The sequence below is a fragment of the Stenella coeruleoalba genome, assembly GCF_951394435.1.
Source record: "Stenella coeruleoalba genome assembly, chromosome: 7".
In the NCBI taxonomy this organism is placed as follows: Eukaryota; Metazoa; Chordata; class Mammalia; order Artiodactyla; family Delphinidae; genus Stenella; species Stenella coeruleoalba.
Window position 1 is genome coordinate 110383341 of NC_137153.1, and position 17908 is coordinate 110401248.

The 17908-nt window shown below is 44.3% G+C and overlaps 1 protein-coding gene across 4 annotated transcripts in view; it reads right to left on the reverse strand.

The window, feature by feature from the left end:
- Positions 1-16194, reverse strand: part of TTLL11 (tubulin tyrosine ligase like 11) — a 247009-nt gene extending 230815 nt beyond the window's left edge. Inside the window, exon 1 of one of the 4 annotated variants that reach the window (XM_079926309.1) lies at positions 15568-16194. In XM_079926309.1, coding sequence (XP_079782435.1) covers positions 15568-15996 — 429 coding nt within the window. In that variant the 5' untranslated portion in view covers positions 15997-16194. Of the gene's footprint in view, positions 1-436; positions 1146-15567 lie in introns of those variants that run through there. The other 3 variants (XM_079926311.1, XM_079926310.1, XM_079926312.1) reach the window with 3 other exon arrangements.
- Positions 16195-17908: the final 1714 nt, after the last annotated feature.

The following is a 17908-nucleotide window of genomic DNA, read 5'->3' on the forward strand; positions in this document are numbered from 1 at the left end:
CTCAGGAAGGAGAAAGAGAAGGAGAGGAGTCTCCTCCCTCAGAGCACCGTCATAACACCTTCTTGACGCAAGCCTGGAGTCAGAATTCAGCTACGCCAATAACCTCAAAAGCCTAAGACCTAAACTTTAGTTTTAAGTGTTCTGGGGTAGTAGAGCCCTCTGAAGCATCTGCAAAAGATGAAAATCCTCCCTTTAAGCCCAAACCTCAAAGAATTATCAGAGATTAAAGTTGCAGGGAACACGAGCTCACTATCAAAAAAAGGTCCAACAAACACCTAACTCATTACTCCAGGAAGAGAGAAGAGAAAGACTGGGTGACCGATAATACTGAAAGAGAAAATAGATGAGAATTTTCCAGAATTAGTAAAAGATAAAAAACCTCAGAGACAAGAATCTCAACAAATCCCAAGCAGAATAAATAAAAAGAAATCCTCACCTAGGGAGTCATAATGACACTGAAGACATCGAAGACAAAGAAAGGATTTTAGAGGCGGCCAGAAAGAAGAAGACACTTCACGAGCAAAAGAAAAAAGCAGACTGAGAGCTGACTTCTCAACAGCAAAAATGGAAGTGAGCCAACAGTGGCATATCTTCAAAGGGCTGAGATCATAAAACTACCAACTTAGCAATGTACGTGCAGCAACACTATCTCTCAAGAGTGAGGGAAAAATGAAGGTAATTTTGGACAAATAAAAACTGATAGCCTATTACAAATAGTCCCTTGCTAAAGGAACTTCTAAAAGATTACTCCAGGAGAAAGAAAATGATCTCAGAAGGAAGGTCTGAGTCGTAAAATAGAATAATGAACAAAGAAAACGGTAAACATGTGGGTAAACCTAAAATACACCGAGACTATGTAAAATAAAAATAAGGTCTAAGTTGTGAAGTTAAAAAAAAAAGGATAAAGTAAGATAGAAGTAAAATATTGGACAACAAAAGCACATAAGTCAGGAGGGATGCAACCACAATGAAAGCATCCTAAGATCCTTGTCTTGTTAAGAGGAGAGTGAAGATACTATCTTTAGACTTTGCAAAATTATATACATATTACATTTTCTAAGATAACCAGTAGAAGAATAAAAACAAAATGTATAACTTCCAGACTAGTACAGGGTGAAATGGAAAAAGAAAAAACTCAATGTAAAATGATATGAAATCCATAATCATACAGGGAAATGTAAATATACCTCTTCAAGTAATGAATAGATCAGACAAAAATATTAGGACTACAAAATCTGTGGAGTGCAATCCACAAGTTAATCTAATGTACATATGTAAAATATTGCATTCAGTAACTAGAGAATGCACACTTTTTTCAAGCACACATAGAACATGACCATGTATTAGGCTACAAAGCAAAAAAAAAAAGGAAAACGAAATGAAGATGGAGGGCATGAGGAAGGGAGGAAAGAATTAAAAAAGGAAGAACATCCTTTAACCACACTGCAGTTAAGTTAGAAATTAATAATAAGTAGAAATAACCTCATATGTTTAGAAACTCTAAAAAGCCACAGTTCAAATAACCCATGGGTCAAAGAAAAAATTTTCATGAAAATTTAAAATACGTAGAACTAAAAGGTGACTTTTTTAATGCTACATAGTAAAACTTGTGGGTGCAGCTACAGCAGTATCTAGAGACCAGTTTGTAGTCTTGAATCCTTTTATTAGAAAAGATGATAGGCTAAGCGTCCAACCTAATGTCAGAAAAAGAACAGAAAAAACCTCAAAAAGTTGAAGAAAAGAAGAGCAGAAAGCCATGAAACAGAAAACAAAGATACAATGGAGATGGATCAATAAGCCAAAAGCTGCTTCTTTGGAAAAACTAATCAAATTGAGATCCTTGAAGAATGTGTAAGTTAGCCAAAGAAAGGAAGGGGACATTCTAAGTAAGGAGAAGGAAAAATATGAACAAAGGTAAAGAGGAATGGCACAGCACGAAGGTTCAAGATAACCACATGCAGTGCGATGTTGGCAGTAGATAAAGTTCAAGGCATGGAATATGTGAAGTGAGTCTAGAGAAGCTTAGGGCCAAATGTTAATTTAGAAATATTCAACCGTACCAGGTATTTATAGGCTAAGTACTTTACATGATTATACCTTTTTATTCTGGCAACAAACAACTCCATGAGGTATGACTGTATTATGCCTATTCTACAGATAAAGAAACTGAGGCTCAGAGTAAAATTTTCCCAGTGTTATACAATGTGTTGTTTCAAAACCATACCTGTGTGGCTCCAAAGCCCATACTTTCAACTGCCATATGCTGCACTGCATCACTGCAGGGCTTCACATGGAGCCTCCATGATAAGCCCTAACTTTATTCTTCAGGCAAATGTTTGAATTTCCACCCCCACCAAAAAAAGAACTCCCTCTTTATGACGAAAGTTTGGAGTGCTGTTACAGCTGCCACGACTTTATGCCACCAGGGAAAGATTCTGTTAGACACAGGTGTCCAAGGAGCCCAGGTACCACTGACAGGCAATCTGGCAACACAGAATTAACATGCAGAATTAACAGGGGCCCTTGATTGATTTAAGTTCCTGAAACATATTTGCAGTTACTACCCAGGAGATAAGTACTGTTCAATGATGAGAACTGGATAAGCATATGGCATTTTTTCAACAGATTTATTGAAGTATAATTCACAGACCATACAATTCACCCATTTAAATTGTACAATTCAACATTCTTTAGTACAGTCACAGAGTTGGGCAACCATCAACACAATTGATTTAAGGACATTTCTATCACCCCAAAAAGAAATCCTAACTAACAGTCACTCCCCACTTTTCCCATCAAAAGCCTCCCTCACCCCCAGCTCTAGGCAGCCACTAATATACTTTGTGTCTTTATAGATTTTCCTATTCTCAACAGTTCATATAAATGGAATCACATAACATATGGTCTTTTGTGCCTGGCTTCTTTCACACAACACGCTTCTAAGGCTCATCCATGTTGTCGCATGTACCAGTATTTCATTCCTTTTTATGGCCAAATACTATTCCACTGTATGGATATTCCACATTTTATTTATCCTTCAGCTGATACGCCTTTGGTTGTTCCCACTTTTTGTCTATTGTGAATAATGATGCTATAAACATTACTGTACAAGTTTTTGTGTAGACCTATGTTTTCAGTTCTCTTGGGTGTATAACTAGGAGTGAATTGCTGGCATGGGGTAATTCCGTGTTTAGCATTTTGAGAAACTGCCAAACTGTTTTCCAAATGGCTGCACCATTTTACTTTCCCACCAGTATGAAGGTTCCAATTTCTCCACATTCTCACCAACACTTAGATTATCTGTCTTTTTTATTATAGACATCCTAGTGGGTACAAAGTGGTATTTCAGTGTGGTGCTGATATTCACTTCCCTATTGGCTAATGATGGCATATGACATTTGAACACAGCTCTTAATGTATCCTTTTTTCATACGAGGTATTTCTGACAAAAACCTAAGAAATAACCTATTGAGACTTCCAGCAGTTTCTTTGCTCAACTGTACATAAAATGCTTAAGTCTTAGCTCATCTATAGAAGAACAGGGATGGGGTAAGGAATCAGATGCAGGGAGAGGGTCGACGATGGGGAGCAACTCAAACATGTCCCCTGAATACATTATTTGAAAATTCAAAAGTGGCTTACATTTTGATATGGCTATCAAATGTAATGTAGATGTAATGACTACACCAAAATGGCCATGTCAAAATGCCCTGCTCTGAGCTAGGCACTGATTATTAGAATTAGATTTGGTAAAGACAGAGAGAAGATTCATTTATTTCACTCTCTTCCCCAATATTTGTCATTATATCCTTCAAAAGCAAGCACTTACAGGAACCCTCATACACTGTTGCATATTAACTGCTACAACTTTTTTGGAAAGCAATTTGGCAATACATTCCAAAGCCCTAAAATGTATATGCCCTTGAACCTAATTATTTCATTTCTGGAAAGTTGTCTTAAATCAATGTGAAATATAGGGAAAAAAGTAAACCAAAAATTTTTTTCATAGATGAATCAATCTAAACATTTAATAATATGAAAATAAATAATGAAAAATATTTCACTGAGATATATTGCAGTAATTAAAATGACATTTATGAAAAATTTGTATAGTGTGAAAAATGTTTAAATTATAATGTGGGCATTAATATTAATATAACAAAATTATATCAGCTTTGTAAAATATAAAAATGTATGCCTAGAAGAAATACTGAAATGAAATCCTTCAAAATAAAAAGTCATTGCAATACTGAATCATTATGATGTACACCTGAAATTAATATTGTAAATCAATTATACTTCAACTTAAAAATAAAATACACTGATTAAAAAAAAAAGAGAGAATCCCACCACTGCAAAACAAGCACTATAAATATTTAGGAGTTTGAATTGTTTTTAGTTACTAATAATAACGTTTCATTGTTTAATTGGGTTTTTAATTAAATATTAAAACCTTTAAAAAAACAGTCATTGCATCTCAGTGGTGGGATTAAAGATGGGTTTTTCTATTTTTTTATAAAATTTTAATATTTTAAACAATGTACAAGGATTATTATTTTTTTAATAGGTGTGTTTATTTATTTATTTATTTATGGCTGCGTTGGGTCTTCGTTGCTGCACGCGGGGTTTCTGTGGTTGCGGTGAACGGGGACTACTCTTCTATGCGATGCGCCGGCTTCTCATTGCGGTGGCTTCTCTTGTTGTGGAGCACGGGCTCTAGGCACATGGGATCAGTAGTTGTGGCATGTGGGCTCAGTAGTTGTGGCACACGGGCTCAGTAGTTGTGGCTCACGGGCTTTAGAGCGCAGGCTCAGTAGTTGTGGCGCATGGACTTAGTTGCTCCATGGCATGTGGGATCTTCCCGGACCAGGGATCGAACCTGTGTCCCCTGCATTGGCAGGCGGATTCTTAACCACTGCGCCACCAGGGAAGTCCCCAAGGATTATTTACATAAGTGATAAATGTGGTTTTAAATAAAACTAACGGCCAGGCTCAAAGCCCAGTCCTGCACTGAATGCCTTCAGTAAACACTAATTTCCAGTGGTCTTATTTCTAAGGGTCAGGAAATCATACTCTACTTAGAGAAAACAGTATGATCCGCTGTAACAAGACCTGGCCTGAGAGCCAGGACACCACCCTCGAGTTCTGAGCTGTGTGTCACTTAACACCTTTGAATGGTGGGAAAGTTGAAACAGACCACATACTTAGTGCATTCTGACTTTGGAATACAGGTTACATATGTTATTAAAATGGGACAGCAAGCGTACAAAACAAGTATCACGATGCCCCGTGTGACAGAACAAATAGTGGTGGGGATTCATACCCACATCTAACTCCACACCACACTGACATCTGTAAAACAGAAATAACAAGGTCTACCATGCTTACTGCACAACGTAAAAGTCAACTTAGATAAATATATGTGACGGTTCCACATAAAATATCTAGTTCCTGGAAATGTAAGACTCTAAGGCCCTCCACACTGCCTCTTAATTCTCCAGGAGTTTAATATTACCTGAAGTCAGAATTGCATGTTTCTTCTACCCTCTTAAGCTAAGTCAATAATAAATAAAGATTGCTTTTAGTAAGTAGCAAGAAAAAAAATGTTTTAAATTATTATAATGTAGATTATGCAAGGCAAATGATTATTAGATGTTTAAATATCAACGGGGGGAAAAGATTTACAACACAAATGAGACAAAAAGTAACTACCCATAATATTTACAAACCAATAAGAGAAACACAAACAAACAGAATGCAAACGTAAACAGCCCAAAAGATAAATGAACAAAAAGGCATCTCACAGATGAAACAGTACAAATGACTAAAAATCGTATACAAAAAGCCAAACCCATAGGGGCTTCCCTGGTGGCGCAGTGGTTGAGAGTCCGCCTGCCGATGCGGGGGACGCGGGTTCGTGCCCCGGTCCGGGAAGATCCCACGTGCCGCGGAGCGTGCCCCGGTCCGGGAAGATCCCACGTGCCGCGGAGCGGCTGGGCCCGTGAGCCATGGCCGCTGAGCCTGCGCGTCCGGAGCCTGTGCTCCGCAACGGGAGAGGCCACAACAGTGAGAGGCCTGCGTACCGCAAAAAAAAAAGCCAAACCCTGATGACAATTACAAAAATGTAAATTAAAAGCACATATTTTTACCTATCAGTTTGGCAAAGATGTAGAAGATTAATAGTACACAGCACTGGAAAGGATATGCACGGATGAGCGCTTTCAAACACTGCTGGCGCAAACTTGACAGTAACTATCAAAATACAAAGTACACGTATCCTCTGACCCAACAATTCCTAGGAATTTATCCTACAGAAGCATTTGTACACAGTGATGTTTACTGCACCATTCTTTGTAACAGCAAACAAAAAATATGGAAACACATCTGTCAACACGTTTTATGGTGGTATATCCATCGAATGGACTCTTTGGTTGTTATTAAAATGAAATGAATCCGTATGTACTAACAGAGAAAGATGTCCATGAGGTATTGCTACAGAAAAACTTGCCAAATACCATATATATTGTACAGTGTCAGCATTTAAAATAAAATGAAAATTGTTTCTATTTCTATTTCTATACTATATATGTATCTCTTGCATCTCTACATATGATGTGTAGTTGGTGGTCATTAGTGGGATGTTTTGATTCTCCTCTTTACACTCTCACGGTAGGACTGCATGCCCCAGCCCCCCCTGAAGCTCACCATGCTATGTATCTTGCTTCGACAAATGAACTGTGAGCAGAATCACCTCGGGGTAGAAGGCTTAAAAGCCAGCGCAGAATGTTTCACGTTCCCTTCCTCTCCGTGACTCACTGAAGCAGGTGCTGAGCTGGAAGCCTGGGTCTCTGAATAACCAAGATGGCGGGAGCCCTTTCTCGCCCCACCCCCATGCCAAATCTCATCTACCCCCTAGGCGGGAGCAAGAAAGAAACTTTTGTTGTAGCAAGCCACTGATAGTTTGTGGTTGTCTGATACTCCAGCACAATTTAGTGGTCCTGATACATAGAGGAATAAGAAAAAAAAAAAAATCTGGAAAGATAGATGCCAAACTGCAATCTTGGGGTTACCCTAAGAGAAGAATGAGAATGGGAGAGGGGAAGGGCAGGAAATGGGGGTCAGCGGGACTTTGGGGTTTTATTTTACATATTTGGGAATTGTATAAATTTTCATAAGCACATATTGTTTTTGGAATTTGAACAAAAGGTATTTGCAAATAATCTAAGATGTCCAGAAATTTTTACATTGTTGCTTTTTAAAATTCCAATAACCACAGTTCTGACACAAATAAAATCCCCCTGTGACCATAACGAACAAAATATGAAAACTGGCCTTTGTAAGAGTTCTAGGCAGAGAGACTGAAGGGCTTCTTTGAAAAGTAACACTATACTTAGGGATGACAGCACACGAGACAAACCGCCCTATTCTTCCAGCTCCAATAAGGATGCGAAGGTTTTTCTCAGATGACATAGAAGCAGATGGGGGAACAGAAGGAGCTGTCAGCAATGCCTGCCAGGACTTAGGGAGCACTTATAAAAACTACTAAATAAGGGCTTCCCTGGTGGCGCAGTGGTTGAGAGTCCGCCTGCCGATGCAGGGGACACGGGTTCGTGCCCCGGTCCGGGAAGATCCCACATGCCGCGGAGCGGCTGGGCCCGTGAGCCATGGCCGCTGAGCCTGCAAGTCCGGAGCCTGTGCTCCGCAGCGGGAGAGGCCACAGCAGAGAGAAGCCCGCGTACCGCAAGAAACAAACGAACAAAAAAATTACTAGAAAACGGTTTCAAAACACCCAGAGAAACAAACATGTACACAAATGGCAGCCGAGGCAGCTGTTAAGGCAGGGCCCGATGTGAGATGATGCGGAAGGAGAGATGTTAGTCCATCTGGAAGAGAGAAACAAGACCATCGTTCTCTCTGACAAAACCACAGCCTTCGTGGCGGGATCTCAGGGAGTGACTGCGCTGCGGAGGAGCAGCCATGTGGGAAGCAGGGGCTCCAAACTGATTAAAGCAACAGCAAGGTTATTTGCCTGTTCACACCAATCAATTTTCTATTATAAAATTGAATTAAGATGTCATAGAAATTCATCGGAGGGAAAGCCAAACCAACAGGTATTCTTACTTTAAAGCACCGGGCACTTCAAACGTTTTCAGAATTAATCCTCACAAGCCTACCATGTTTTTATGCTCATTCTTAGAGATGAGGCACCTTTGGCTCAGAGAGGTAAAGGAACTTGTCCAGGGTCACAGAGCCAAGATTCAAACCCATGCCTGGCGTGGACTTTGCAGGGTCAGTGGGGAGGGCTGCTTAGGGATGAAAGTAAGGAGTCAGCCCAGGGAATCTGCTTCTCGTCTATATAGCTAACGGATACATTCACATCAACAACCTCCTTATTTGTTTTATGAACACAAAAGTTAAGTACTGATGTCACCTGAAGAGCTAAAATAAGTTTCCCATGGTGACATATATAGTTAATATACCAGAGTATGATGAGACAGGCACCAGGCCCAGAATAGAGGCTTTAAAAAATTCAATTAAGGGGCTTCCCTGGTGGCACAGTGGTTAAGAATCCACCTGCCAATGCAGGGGACACAGGTTCGATCCCTGGTCCAGGAAGATCCCACATGCTAGGGAGCAACTAAGCCCATGCACCACAACTACTGAGCCTGCGCTCTACAGCCCGAGAGCCACAACTACTGAGCCCACGTGCCACAACTACTGAAGCTCGCGTGCCTACAGCCCATGCTCCGCAACAAGAGAAGCCACGGCAATAAGAAGCCCGCGCACCGCCATGAAGAGTAGCCCCCGCTGGCCACAACTAGAGAAAGCCTGCGCACAGCAATGAAGGCCCGATGCAGCCAAAAATAAATTTAAAAATAAAATAAATTTAAAATAATTCAGTTAAACTCGTGAAACCTTAAAAGTGTAATTGATTTTAAAAGAAAAGAACTTTAAATCAGTGTTATTTAAAAAATTTTAAACCTAAACTACATCACGTTGACATTCATGCAAAAAATGTAACTGTAACTCTCCATTATCCTGCAGAGGTCTCTGGGTGCTTTTGTTATCTGCTGTATCCCAAGAACCCAAATATAGCCCGGCACAAAGCAGGCCTCAAAGTATTGGTTAAATGATTCAAATGAGCCGGTCATGTCTATTTAACCAGTAACCTATATATGCAGATGAAATTCTATACTAGTTGTTTTCTAGTTTAAAAAAATATATAGATCAAATAACCAATGTCTATAGTTATCCAACAGAAGGAAAAGTAACCTTAACTGAATACAGACCATGTGCAAAGCACTGGGTTAAGGCAATTTACATACATCCCCTCATTTAATCTCACAAGAATTCTGCAAGAGGCGTCACTAGCCCACCGATACAGACGAAGAGTCGACGCTCAGAGTGGTTCTGTATGCGGTACCCAACTGGCTTGGTCACACAAGTAATCAGTGGCAAGGATTTTTAACTCATCTGTCTGAATTCAAAGTCCACGCTAGCTCCGGAACACAATACTTTCACTCTAGAGAAGCCACTTAAAAGAGTAGCCAATTACCTTTACAATATGTTCTTTTCAAGGAACAGATTTAAAAGAAAAAGAAAATGTATGACTGAATTTTTGCACTCAACTTCTGCCGATACAAAACCAAAATCGAGAACGCTAAGAAAATCGAGGCTATTTACAGCAGAGGGCATGTTTGTATAACACAGAAAACTGCTCTAACAATTTTAACACCTTAAAAACCCATATTTTTATTTGTAGTAGTTATAGAACTCGAATATGAGCTCCTGGAATTTACTGTCTTTTAAAGGACTCTAAGGCATTAGTGTGGATTCTTGAAGCTATTATATATATTGTATAAGAGTGGCAGTGAATTGTGACTTTTATGGTGTGACAAGCTTAACTTGCAAAGGAAAAATTCTAGTGGACTAGGCGTTAAAATAACGTGTCTATTGAAGGCGAACATTTGATGGAGTAGGCTATAAACCGTCCCTAAAGGTAATGCTGTTTTCAAAAAATGGAAAGTAAATCTCGCGATGACTATCATTAAAATAAGAAAGGGAGGAATGTTAAACTACACAATTCTTCATTTTCTAATCTGCCTTCTTCCCCAAAGAGTCTGAGACACAGCAGTTCATGCAGCAGGCTCACATCCTGCAGAGGAGCAAGGCCACTCGGCAAGTCAAATGCACCAGAATCTCTTCTCCCTCGTGGGCAGCGATGAGATAGGATTTGCAAGGTGCAGACACCAAATGCTCCCTCTGCCAGGCAGGATATGTTTCAATGTGTTTTACTTTAAGTCCTGTTTGCAATGTCACCCTCCTGGTTCTAAGTGACACCACTGCCATTTCAGAGTTATGAGTCAGATGAGGAATTGGAGGGCTAAGAAGTGGAGGATGATAAAACATACTGAAAAGTGGGCTTGGGAACAAGACAGACTGTTTGAACCCTGACCCTCCCACTTACTTGCTGTGCCCAATTCAGTTTCTTCAAGTGTTATCTGGGAATAATGAAAATAGAGTAACTCCTTGCAGGGTGGATTTTAGCAAAGGATTAGCAAAGAAGACAGTATAGGATTGCATACTGGCTACAAGCACAGGCCCTGGATGGCTCGGCCCCTTGTTACCTGTGTGAACTTGGGCTCACCCCTGAACTAACCTCCTCTCAATCTCAGTTTCCTCATCTGTAAATTGGAAATGATAAGGGGATCCACTTCAGAGGGTTGCTGCGAGGATTAAATAAAATAATCCATAATAAACATTTTACACAAGTTTTAATGAGTATAAAGCACGTAGAACGATGCCTAGCACATAATACGGTATTTCATAAACAGTAACTAACATAGTACAAGTTATAAATAGGATGATAGCATAAGCATATATATACGTTCTGAAGAAAGGCTGGATACATTTCAGAAAACAGCACTTGATTTGGACACTCTCAGACAAAGAGTTCACACTGTAATAGATCTTGGGATGGGGCTTATGCCAACTGTTATCAACAAAGGTCCCTCTATCAAATCTCTCAGTGCCCTCGTTCACGTCAGCTGGTGTCCATGGTACCACTGCGCACAAATACACAACCGACATCTCCAAGGAGGGCAGCTCACAACAACAGTGGCATCTATCCTCCATGGTGTCTTTTCCCTAAGGTTTTCTCTAATGAGGGTGTCAGAACTGCAAAAAGAATATACAGGAGAGGGGGAGAGAGGCTCACACGATTGGAAGAGGACCATATAATTCCGTAAATATTTATTGAACATCTACTATGAGCCAGGAACCATCCCTCTTCACGTTGCAACTTCACGGTGACTCTGTAAACATGATTTTGCTCTTCTAGAATAAACTTTCGTCTTACCTACAAGTTTACAGAGCTAACGTTTGTGAACTGTCCTTTGAGAAACAAATTTAGCATGGTGGGCACCATTGCATTAGACCTGACTGGAGTTACAACTGACAACTGAATCATTTCAGAGAGTTGGTGTGGGGCCTTTGAGACTGACAGAGTGGGCAAGGGAAGCTCGGTCTATATATGGCAAGAATCTGAGATTATATTCAGCCAGAAGTGCCAACCTCTCAGCATGGCCTTCGACGTCCTCCAACCTGGCTCCTTCTTCATCTCTCTCTGCTCTCCACACACTCTCTAAGCCACCATCACCCCATCCTGCATATAAAACCGGGTCTCCCTGCCTTTGCTCCTATTCTGTATGGAATGCCATCTACCCACTCAACTCCCAGGCTGGACTGCAATCTTCTGTATGCATGTCTATCCCTGGAGGGCAAGGAGGGACTTGTCATGTCTATGCCACCCCTGACCCAGGGTCCGCCAGTATCAGCCAGCGGGGAGCAGCGGGAAGGGCACAGAATGGGAGGCTGGTTTCAAGTGGAAACCTGTTTCAAATGCTAGCTCTGCCCCTTACCAGCTGTCGGACCTTGAATACGTTAACTTCTGTGTACTTCGATTTCCTCCTGCGTAAAATGGAGACAAAAGGGCATTTACTTTATTGGTTGTTGGGAGAATCAACTCCTTGGCTATAATGTAAAGCACTTAGAAGAGTGCCTGGCACGGGGGAAGAGCTGTGGAAGGCTTCATCACAGTTGCTGTTCAGTATCACTGTTATCGTTACTGTCATTAAGTGTGTGCAGAAAAGAGAAAAGTGCAGAAAGAAGTGAGATTGTGCCCTGCAGCTGAGCAAACGTCCCACGCTGGCTCAGCGCTGTCCTGCTGAATAGCCCGATGGTGGAGCCCCTCACCACTCACTCGCAAAAGGAGACACAGAGCTTTCACACTGGTTGGTGCTCGTAACCTTATTTCTTGCCTGGGCTGCTGCCCAACCCCTGCCAAAGCCAGCCAGCCAGGGACTCCCAAATCCTGCAGTGACAGCACAGCATGACATACAAGGGACACTGCAGCTCAGTTCCTTGCAACCCAGCCCCCAGCAGACTTCCTGCTCCTAGAATATCAGTGCTGAGCGCTAGAGGTGACCTTTTCCAACAGCACCCCTGTAACAGATGGGGAAACTGAGGCCTGGGGAGGCTGTGCTTACATTTTGTTAGTACCCAGTTTACATATATGTTAATTGTCATGCAGCCAATTTTGTGGTAGGTACTAAGAATACCATGAGCATTGTTTAAAGCTGGAAGGAACTTCAAAGTTTACCCAGTCTGGCACTTTTCAAACTCCACATTCTATGGTGTCAAGATGAGATGTGAGCTCTGTTGCAAGTCATTTATTCATTCATTTATGGATCACCCGCCATCTGCTGGGCATCAGGGACACAAGTCAGACAACACTCCTGTCCTCGGGACCTCACAGACGAATAGGGAAGCGTGACTATGTAAATAATTACATGTCTAATAGTAAAGTCTTGTTGTGAGTGAATTATGTTTTAAAATATACTAGAAAGAGCATCTCCACTTACATGCCAACATGCTTTCTGAGCAGAACATGCAGGACTGGGGCTGGAGGAGGCAGTTACAGGTAGCGCCCTGTAAACTGCTCACCCCACCGTGTTCACCTGTGCAAGGGCCACACACAGACTCACATTACCATTATGTGGCTACAGCGGTAAGGAGACTGGGAACCACCGACCAACCCCATTTGACAGACAGGCAAACTGAGGCCTAAAGAATTTAACTCACTTGCCAAAGTAGCACAGCAGATAAACAGAAGACGCTTAAGATTCTGTAGTGGCTCATGTAGGCTTCCAAAAAAATCCACATTCCACAGTGTAGCACATGATCTGACCCCTGCTCACCCCTCCTGCCCCCTCTCTCACCATTCTGCCCCCCACTCTATGACTCAGCCCTACTGAACTACCTGTGAGGCCCCAAATGCACCTCTGCTTGGTCCATCCCACTCCCTCGGCCAGGAAGCCAAAGTCGACGACCCCTAAATAATGCCAACTCATTCTCAGCACTCAGAACTCAGCTCAGGGCTCTCTCCTCCAGCACCTGGCCCTGACATGGCCCCCCTCTATCTCCTATAGCATGTATGCCTTTACAAAGAGAGAGAAACGCTCATTCCATAAGGTGTTCATCCAATCAACACCTCTATGTGCCGAGCACCTGAGGATATGGCAGTAAATAAAATAAAGGCCCTTGCCCTCATGGAGCTTACATTCTACTGAGGGAAACAGACAATAAACAATACAAAATATAATGTCACTAGAGTTCAGTGCTATGAAAAAAAAAATAAAGACGAGTGGAGGGATATTGGGGGAAGGCCTCTTCAAGGAAGTGACATTTGATCAGCGATCTGAAGTAACAGAGTAAGCCATGCCAACAGCTGGGAAAAGAGCATTTCAAGAAGCAGTAGCAAAGGCCCTGTAACTACTGCAATGATTTCTTTACTTGTGTCTTACCTCCTACTGAACCTGGAGGTCCTTGAAGGCAAGGGTTACATCTTAAGCATCTTTGATTTGCAGGGCCCAGTATCCACAGTGGACACTATGGACACTTACGGAATGAGTGAATGAAGTTGGCCCAGCACGTGTGATTGCTGATTTCTGAGTCCGTGTGGCTCCATCACTTGAGATCTGGCCAGTTTTGCGTCTCTCTCCTCCCCAGGGCTAAGCTAAGCACAGGCTTGGGCCAATCAGCCTTCTTTAATTCTGTGGCCTGGTCTCAGTTCCTGGATCCTCCCTTCATTAAGACTATAGTACTGACAGGCTCTCCAGGTTTATATTGTTCTGGTGCTCATATCCCTGGTCTGGACCTGGGACCCTGTCCCGAAACCCAGACACCTAGTACTGGGAGCCTCCCTCACTTTCTCCAGGTTTCATAGGCATCAAAGTCCTCCCCTGAACCCCAAGCCCCAAGGCTGGGGGGCCCTGACCCCTGGAATCAGACTTCGCAATGGCTAACACCTCCCTACTTGGAAGTCTGCCCTGCCTGATTCTTGACTGCCCTCCAAACCACACGACCCCTTCTGTTGCGATATCAACCCTCTGACCTCATCAATCCTTTCTGTGGCCACCTCTCTGCATGTTCCAACTTCATTAAACCATTCCTGAACTTCTACTATAACTAAGACCCAGGGCTAAGGACCTGCGTCCTCATGTTGCCTGCTACAGATCCTATACCATCAGTAGACCATCTGGGTCCAAGCCTCCAGATTCGACTACCCCAAACCACAATCCTGACACTCCCAAAAGCACATTAAATAACCTTAGGTGCTGCAAATAAAGTCAAATGGCTTTATCCACTCCGCCAACTGCAAGAGATATCTCTGGATGTCACTGGTGCTTCATCCCAGCCCCCACCGGGTCTAAAATGAGTTCAGGGACAAATAACCCACTCCTTCATTCACCCTTTCACCCACCACTTCCTGACACCTGCTATAAGCCAAGCCTTGAAACATAAAACACAGTGCCTACACTGATGACAATGATGCTAATGGTGATGTGATGGTGATAGTGATGGTGGAAGAGAGAAAGGAGTAGTGGTAAGGTTAGTTACCATGTATTGCACACTTGGGCTATACTACAATAAGCGACGAGTCTTCTAATACTAAGAAAACTATGAAATAGGTTTTATTAGCCTCACTTTACAGAGAAGAAAATAGGCTGGAGAGGTGAAGCAACTTGCTCAAGGTCACAGAGCTAAGTGGCAGGGTGCTGAGACCCTAGTCTGCCTGCCTCCAAAGTACAAACGGTTCAACCGCCCCAAGGGTCACCCAGTAAATGCTAAACAAATATAACTTAAGGAAGAAGTGAAAGACAGAGAGAGGATCCAGGCCTCCGGGGACTCAAAAACTGGTGGAGGGAGCAGACATATAAACAAATATCTACCATGTGGGAAGGCCAGCGCTGATGGCTGGAGACCATGGAGCTGGAGCGGAGCTGCAGGGGCGCTAGAGGAGGGAGTGGCTAACTTGACCTGGAGGGATCTACAGCCGTCTTGAGGAAGTGACTTGGGGGCTAGGCTTTGAAGGATGAGCAGTTTGCGGCTGACAAGCGTGGCGCACAGCAGGAGCTCGGCCCTCAGACCTGGCCTGGGCCGTCCGTCTCCTCTGAGGTCGTCCAGTCCACCCCCCTGTGCCCACGCGGCCGGGCCGGGCCTCACCTCCTTCCACTTGAGCTGGCGAATGCTTATCTTCAGGGCGTCCAGGGAGGTCCTGGCCTTGGAGCTGTCCACGGTGACAGGCCGCGGAGAACAGTACTCCTCGGACCGGTCCGAGCTCCGCTTGCAGCTACGGTTCTTGCTCCTGGACTTCCCGTGCGGGTAGAGGCCCTGCGCCGACACCGGCTTCGCCTGGTACATGGGCAGCGTGGACGGCGGCCGCGGTGGGGCGCGGGCGTCGCCCTCCTCGGCCGCGCGGGGCTGCGCCGGGGTCGGCTCCTTGGGCTGCTCCTCCCCCGCCTTGCGCTCCGGCTCCCCGGCTGCGCCCGGGTCCACGCGGACCTGTTCCTTCGCCGCATGCGCTTTGGCCGCGGCCACGGCCTCCGCCTCCCACCAGGCCGCCAGCTCTCTCTCGGGTCTGCCTCGCAGCATGGTGCTCAGGGCCGGTGCCAGCGCCAGTGCTGCTGCCGCCGCCGCCGCCGCCGCCGCTCCGCCGCCCCGGCCCGCGACCAAACTGCCGCCGCTGCCGCAGCTGCCACTCGCTCCCAGCCCGAGCCAGTTGCCATGATTTCTCAGGCTCCGGTTGACAAGGGCAGTCGCCGACTCGGGACGGGGCGCGGGAAGGGACAATCGCCGACCCAGCCCCGGCTACCTCATAGGCGAGGGTGCTCACGTGACCGTGCCTGTCGCAGAGGAGGCGGCCATCTTGGAAAAGGGCGGAAGCGGCCTCTGCCCGCCCAGCCGGACAACCCGCTGGCGTTCTGAGCCCGCGGAACTTGGAGGGGAGAGGTTGGAGCTTGAGGGCAGAAAGCCGTTAGGCGCTTGCGGGGCTCGTGAGCCCAGGGGCTGGGCCGGAGAGGCAACAATTTCAAACACGAAGCCCACTTCCTCCACCCCGTACACACTCACTGGGATAACTCCCGGTCTGTTGGAGGAGACACAGCCTCACCCGTTCTAGGCAGCTCCACCATCAGAAGGCACCGCAGTCTGATGATGGACATGACAAGTCCAAACTCTCAAGGATTAGCTCCCCGTTTGAGGAAATCCCTTTCTGGTCCTGGGAGAGCCCCAGACTGAGAGGGGAGACACGTTTCCCTGTTCTCAGGGAGCTCCCAATGGCATAGGGAGGCCGTGGAGAAGCCTGCAGATTCGCGGTTGAGGACATTAACCAACCCTTTTCATATTGTCATTTTAAAAATTATGGTAAGATACACATAACATAAAATGTATCATTTTAACCATTTTTAGGTATAGCCTTCAATGGCGTTAATACATTCGCATTGTTGTGCAACCATCACCACCATTCGTCTCCTGAACTTTTCCATCTTCTCAAACTGAAACTGTACCCATTAAACTCTTAACTCCCGTCCGCCCTCCCCCAGCCCGTGAACTACCCGTTCTCCTTTCTGTCTATATGAATTGGATTATTACCTCATAGAAGTGGAATCATACAATATTTGTCCCTTTGTGTCTAGCTTATTCACTGAGCCTAATGCCTTCATGGTTCATCCATGTTGTAGCATTATCAGAATTTCATTCCTTTGTAGGGCAGAATAGCGTTCCATGGTGTGAATGGACCACATTGTATCAGTTCATCTGACAATGGACATTTGGGTTGTTTCCACCTGTTGGCTATTGCGAATGATGCTGCTATGAACATGAGCACACAAATACCTATTTGAGTCCCCGCTCTCCATTCTTTTGGGTTGCCATGTATTTTTAAAGCCAACACAAGGAGAGGGCTTTCCCTTATCACCTTAGGGAACCATATTTGTTCTTTCGGGGAATGGGGGTGGGAGGATAGAGCACCCCACACTGAGGACAGTAGCTGTGACAGCCCACAGTGGTGAACTTTGCCACACTCTGCAGATGAAATAATGATACAAGAGAGGAAAACGAGAGGAATCACAAGGCAGTATGCAGTTAAGTGTCAAATGAGGCAAAGAGTAAGAAGAAAAATTAGGAGTTCCACGAATGGAGGATTTACTGTAAATTATAAAGCTAGATAAAACTTCATATAAGAGATAGAATATAAACTGAGTCTTCAAGATGGAGTAAGAATCAGCTAGATAGAAAGTAGGTGGGGGAACTTCCCTGATGGCTCAGTGGTTAAGAATCTGCCTGCCAATGCAGGGGACATGGGTTTGAGCCCTGGTCCGGGAAGATCCCACATGCCGCGGAGCAACTAAGCCCATGCGCCACAGCTACTGAGCCTGCTCTTTAGAGCCTGCGAGCCACAACTGTGGAGCCTGTGCTCCACAGCTACTGAAGCCCGTGCGCCTAGAGCCAGTGCTCCGCAACAAGAGAAGCCACCGCAATGAGAAGCCTGCGCACCGCAACGAAG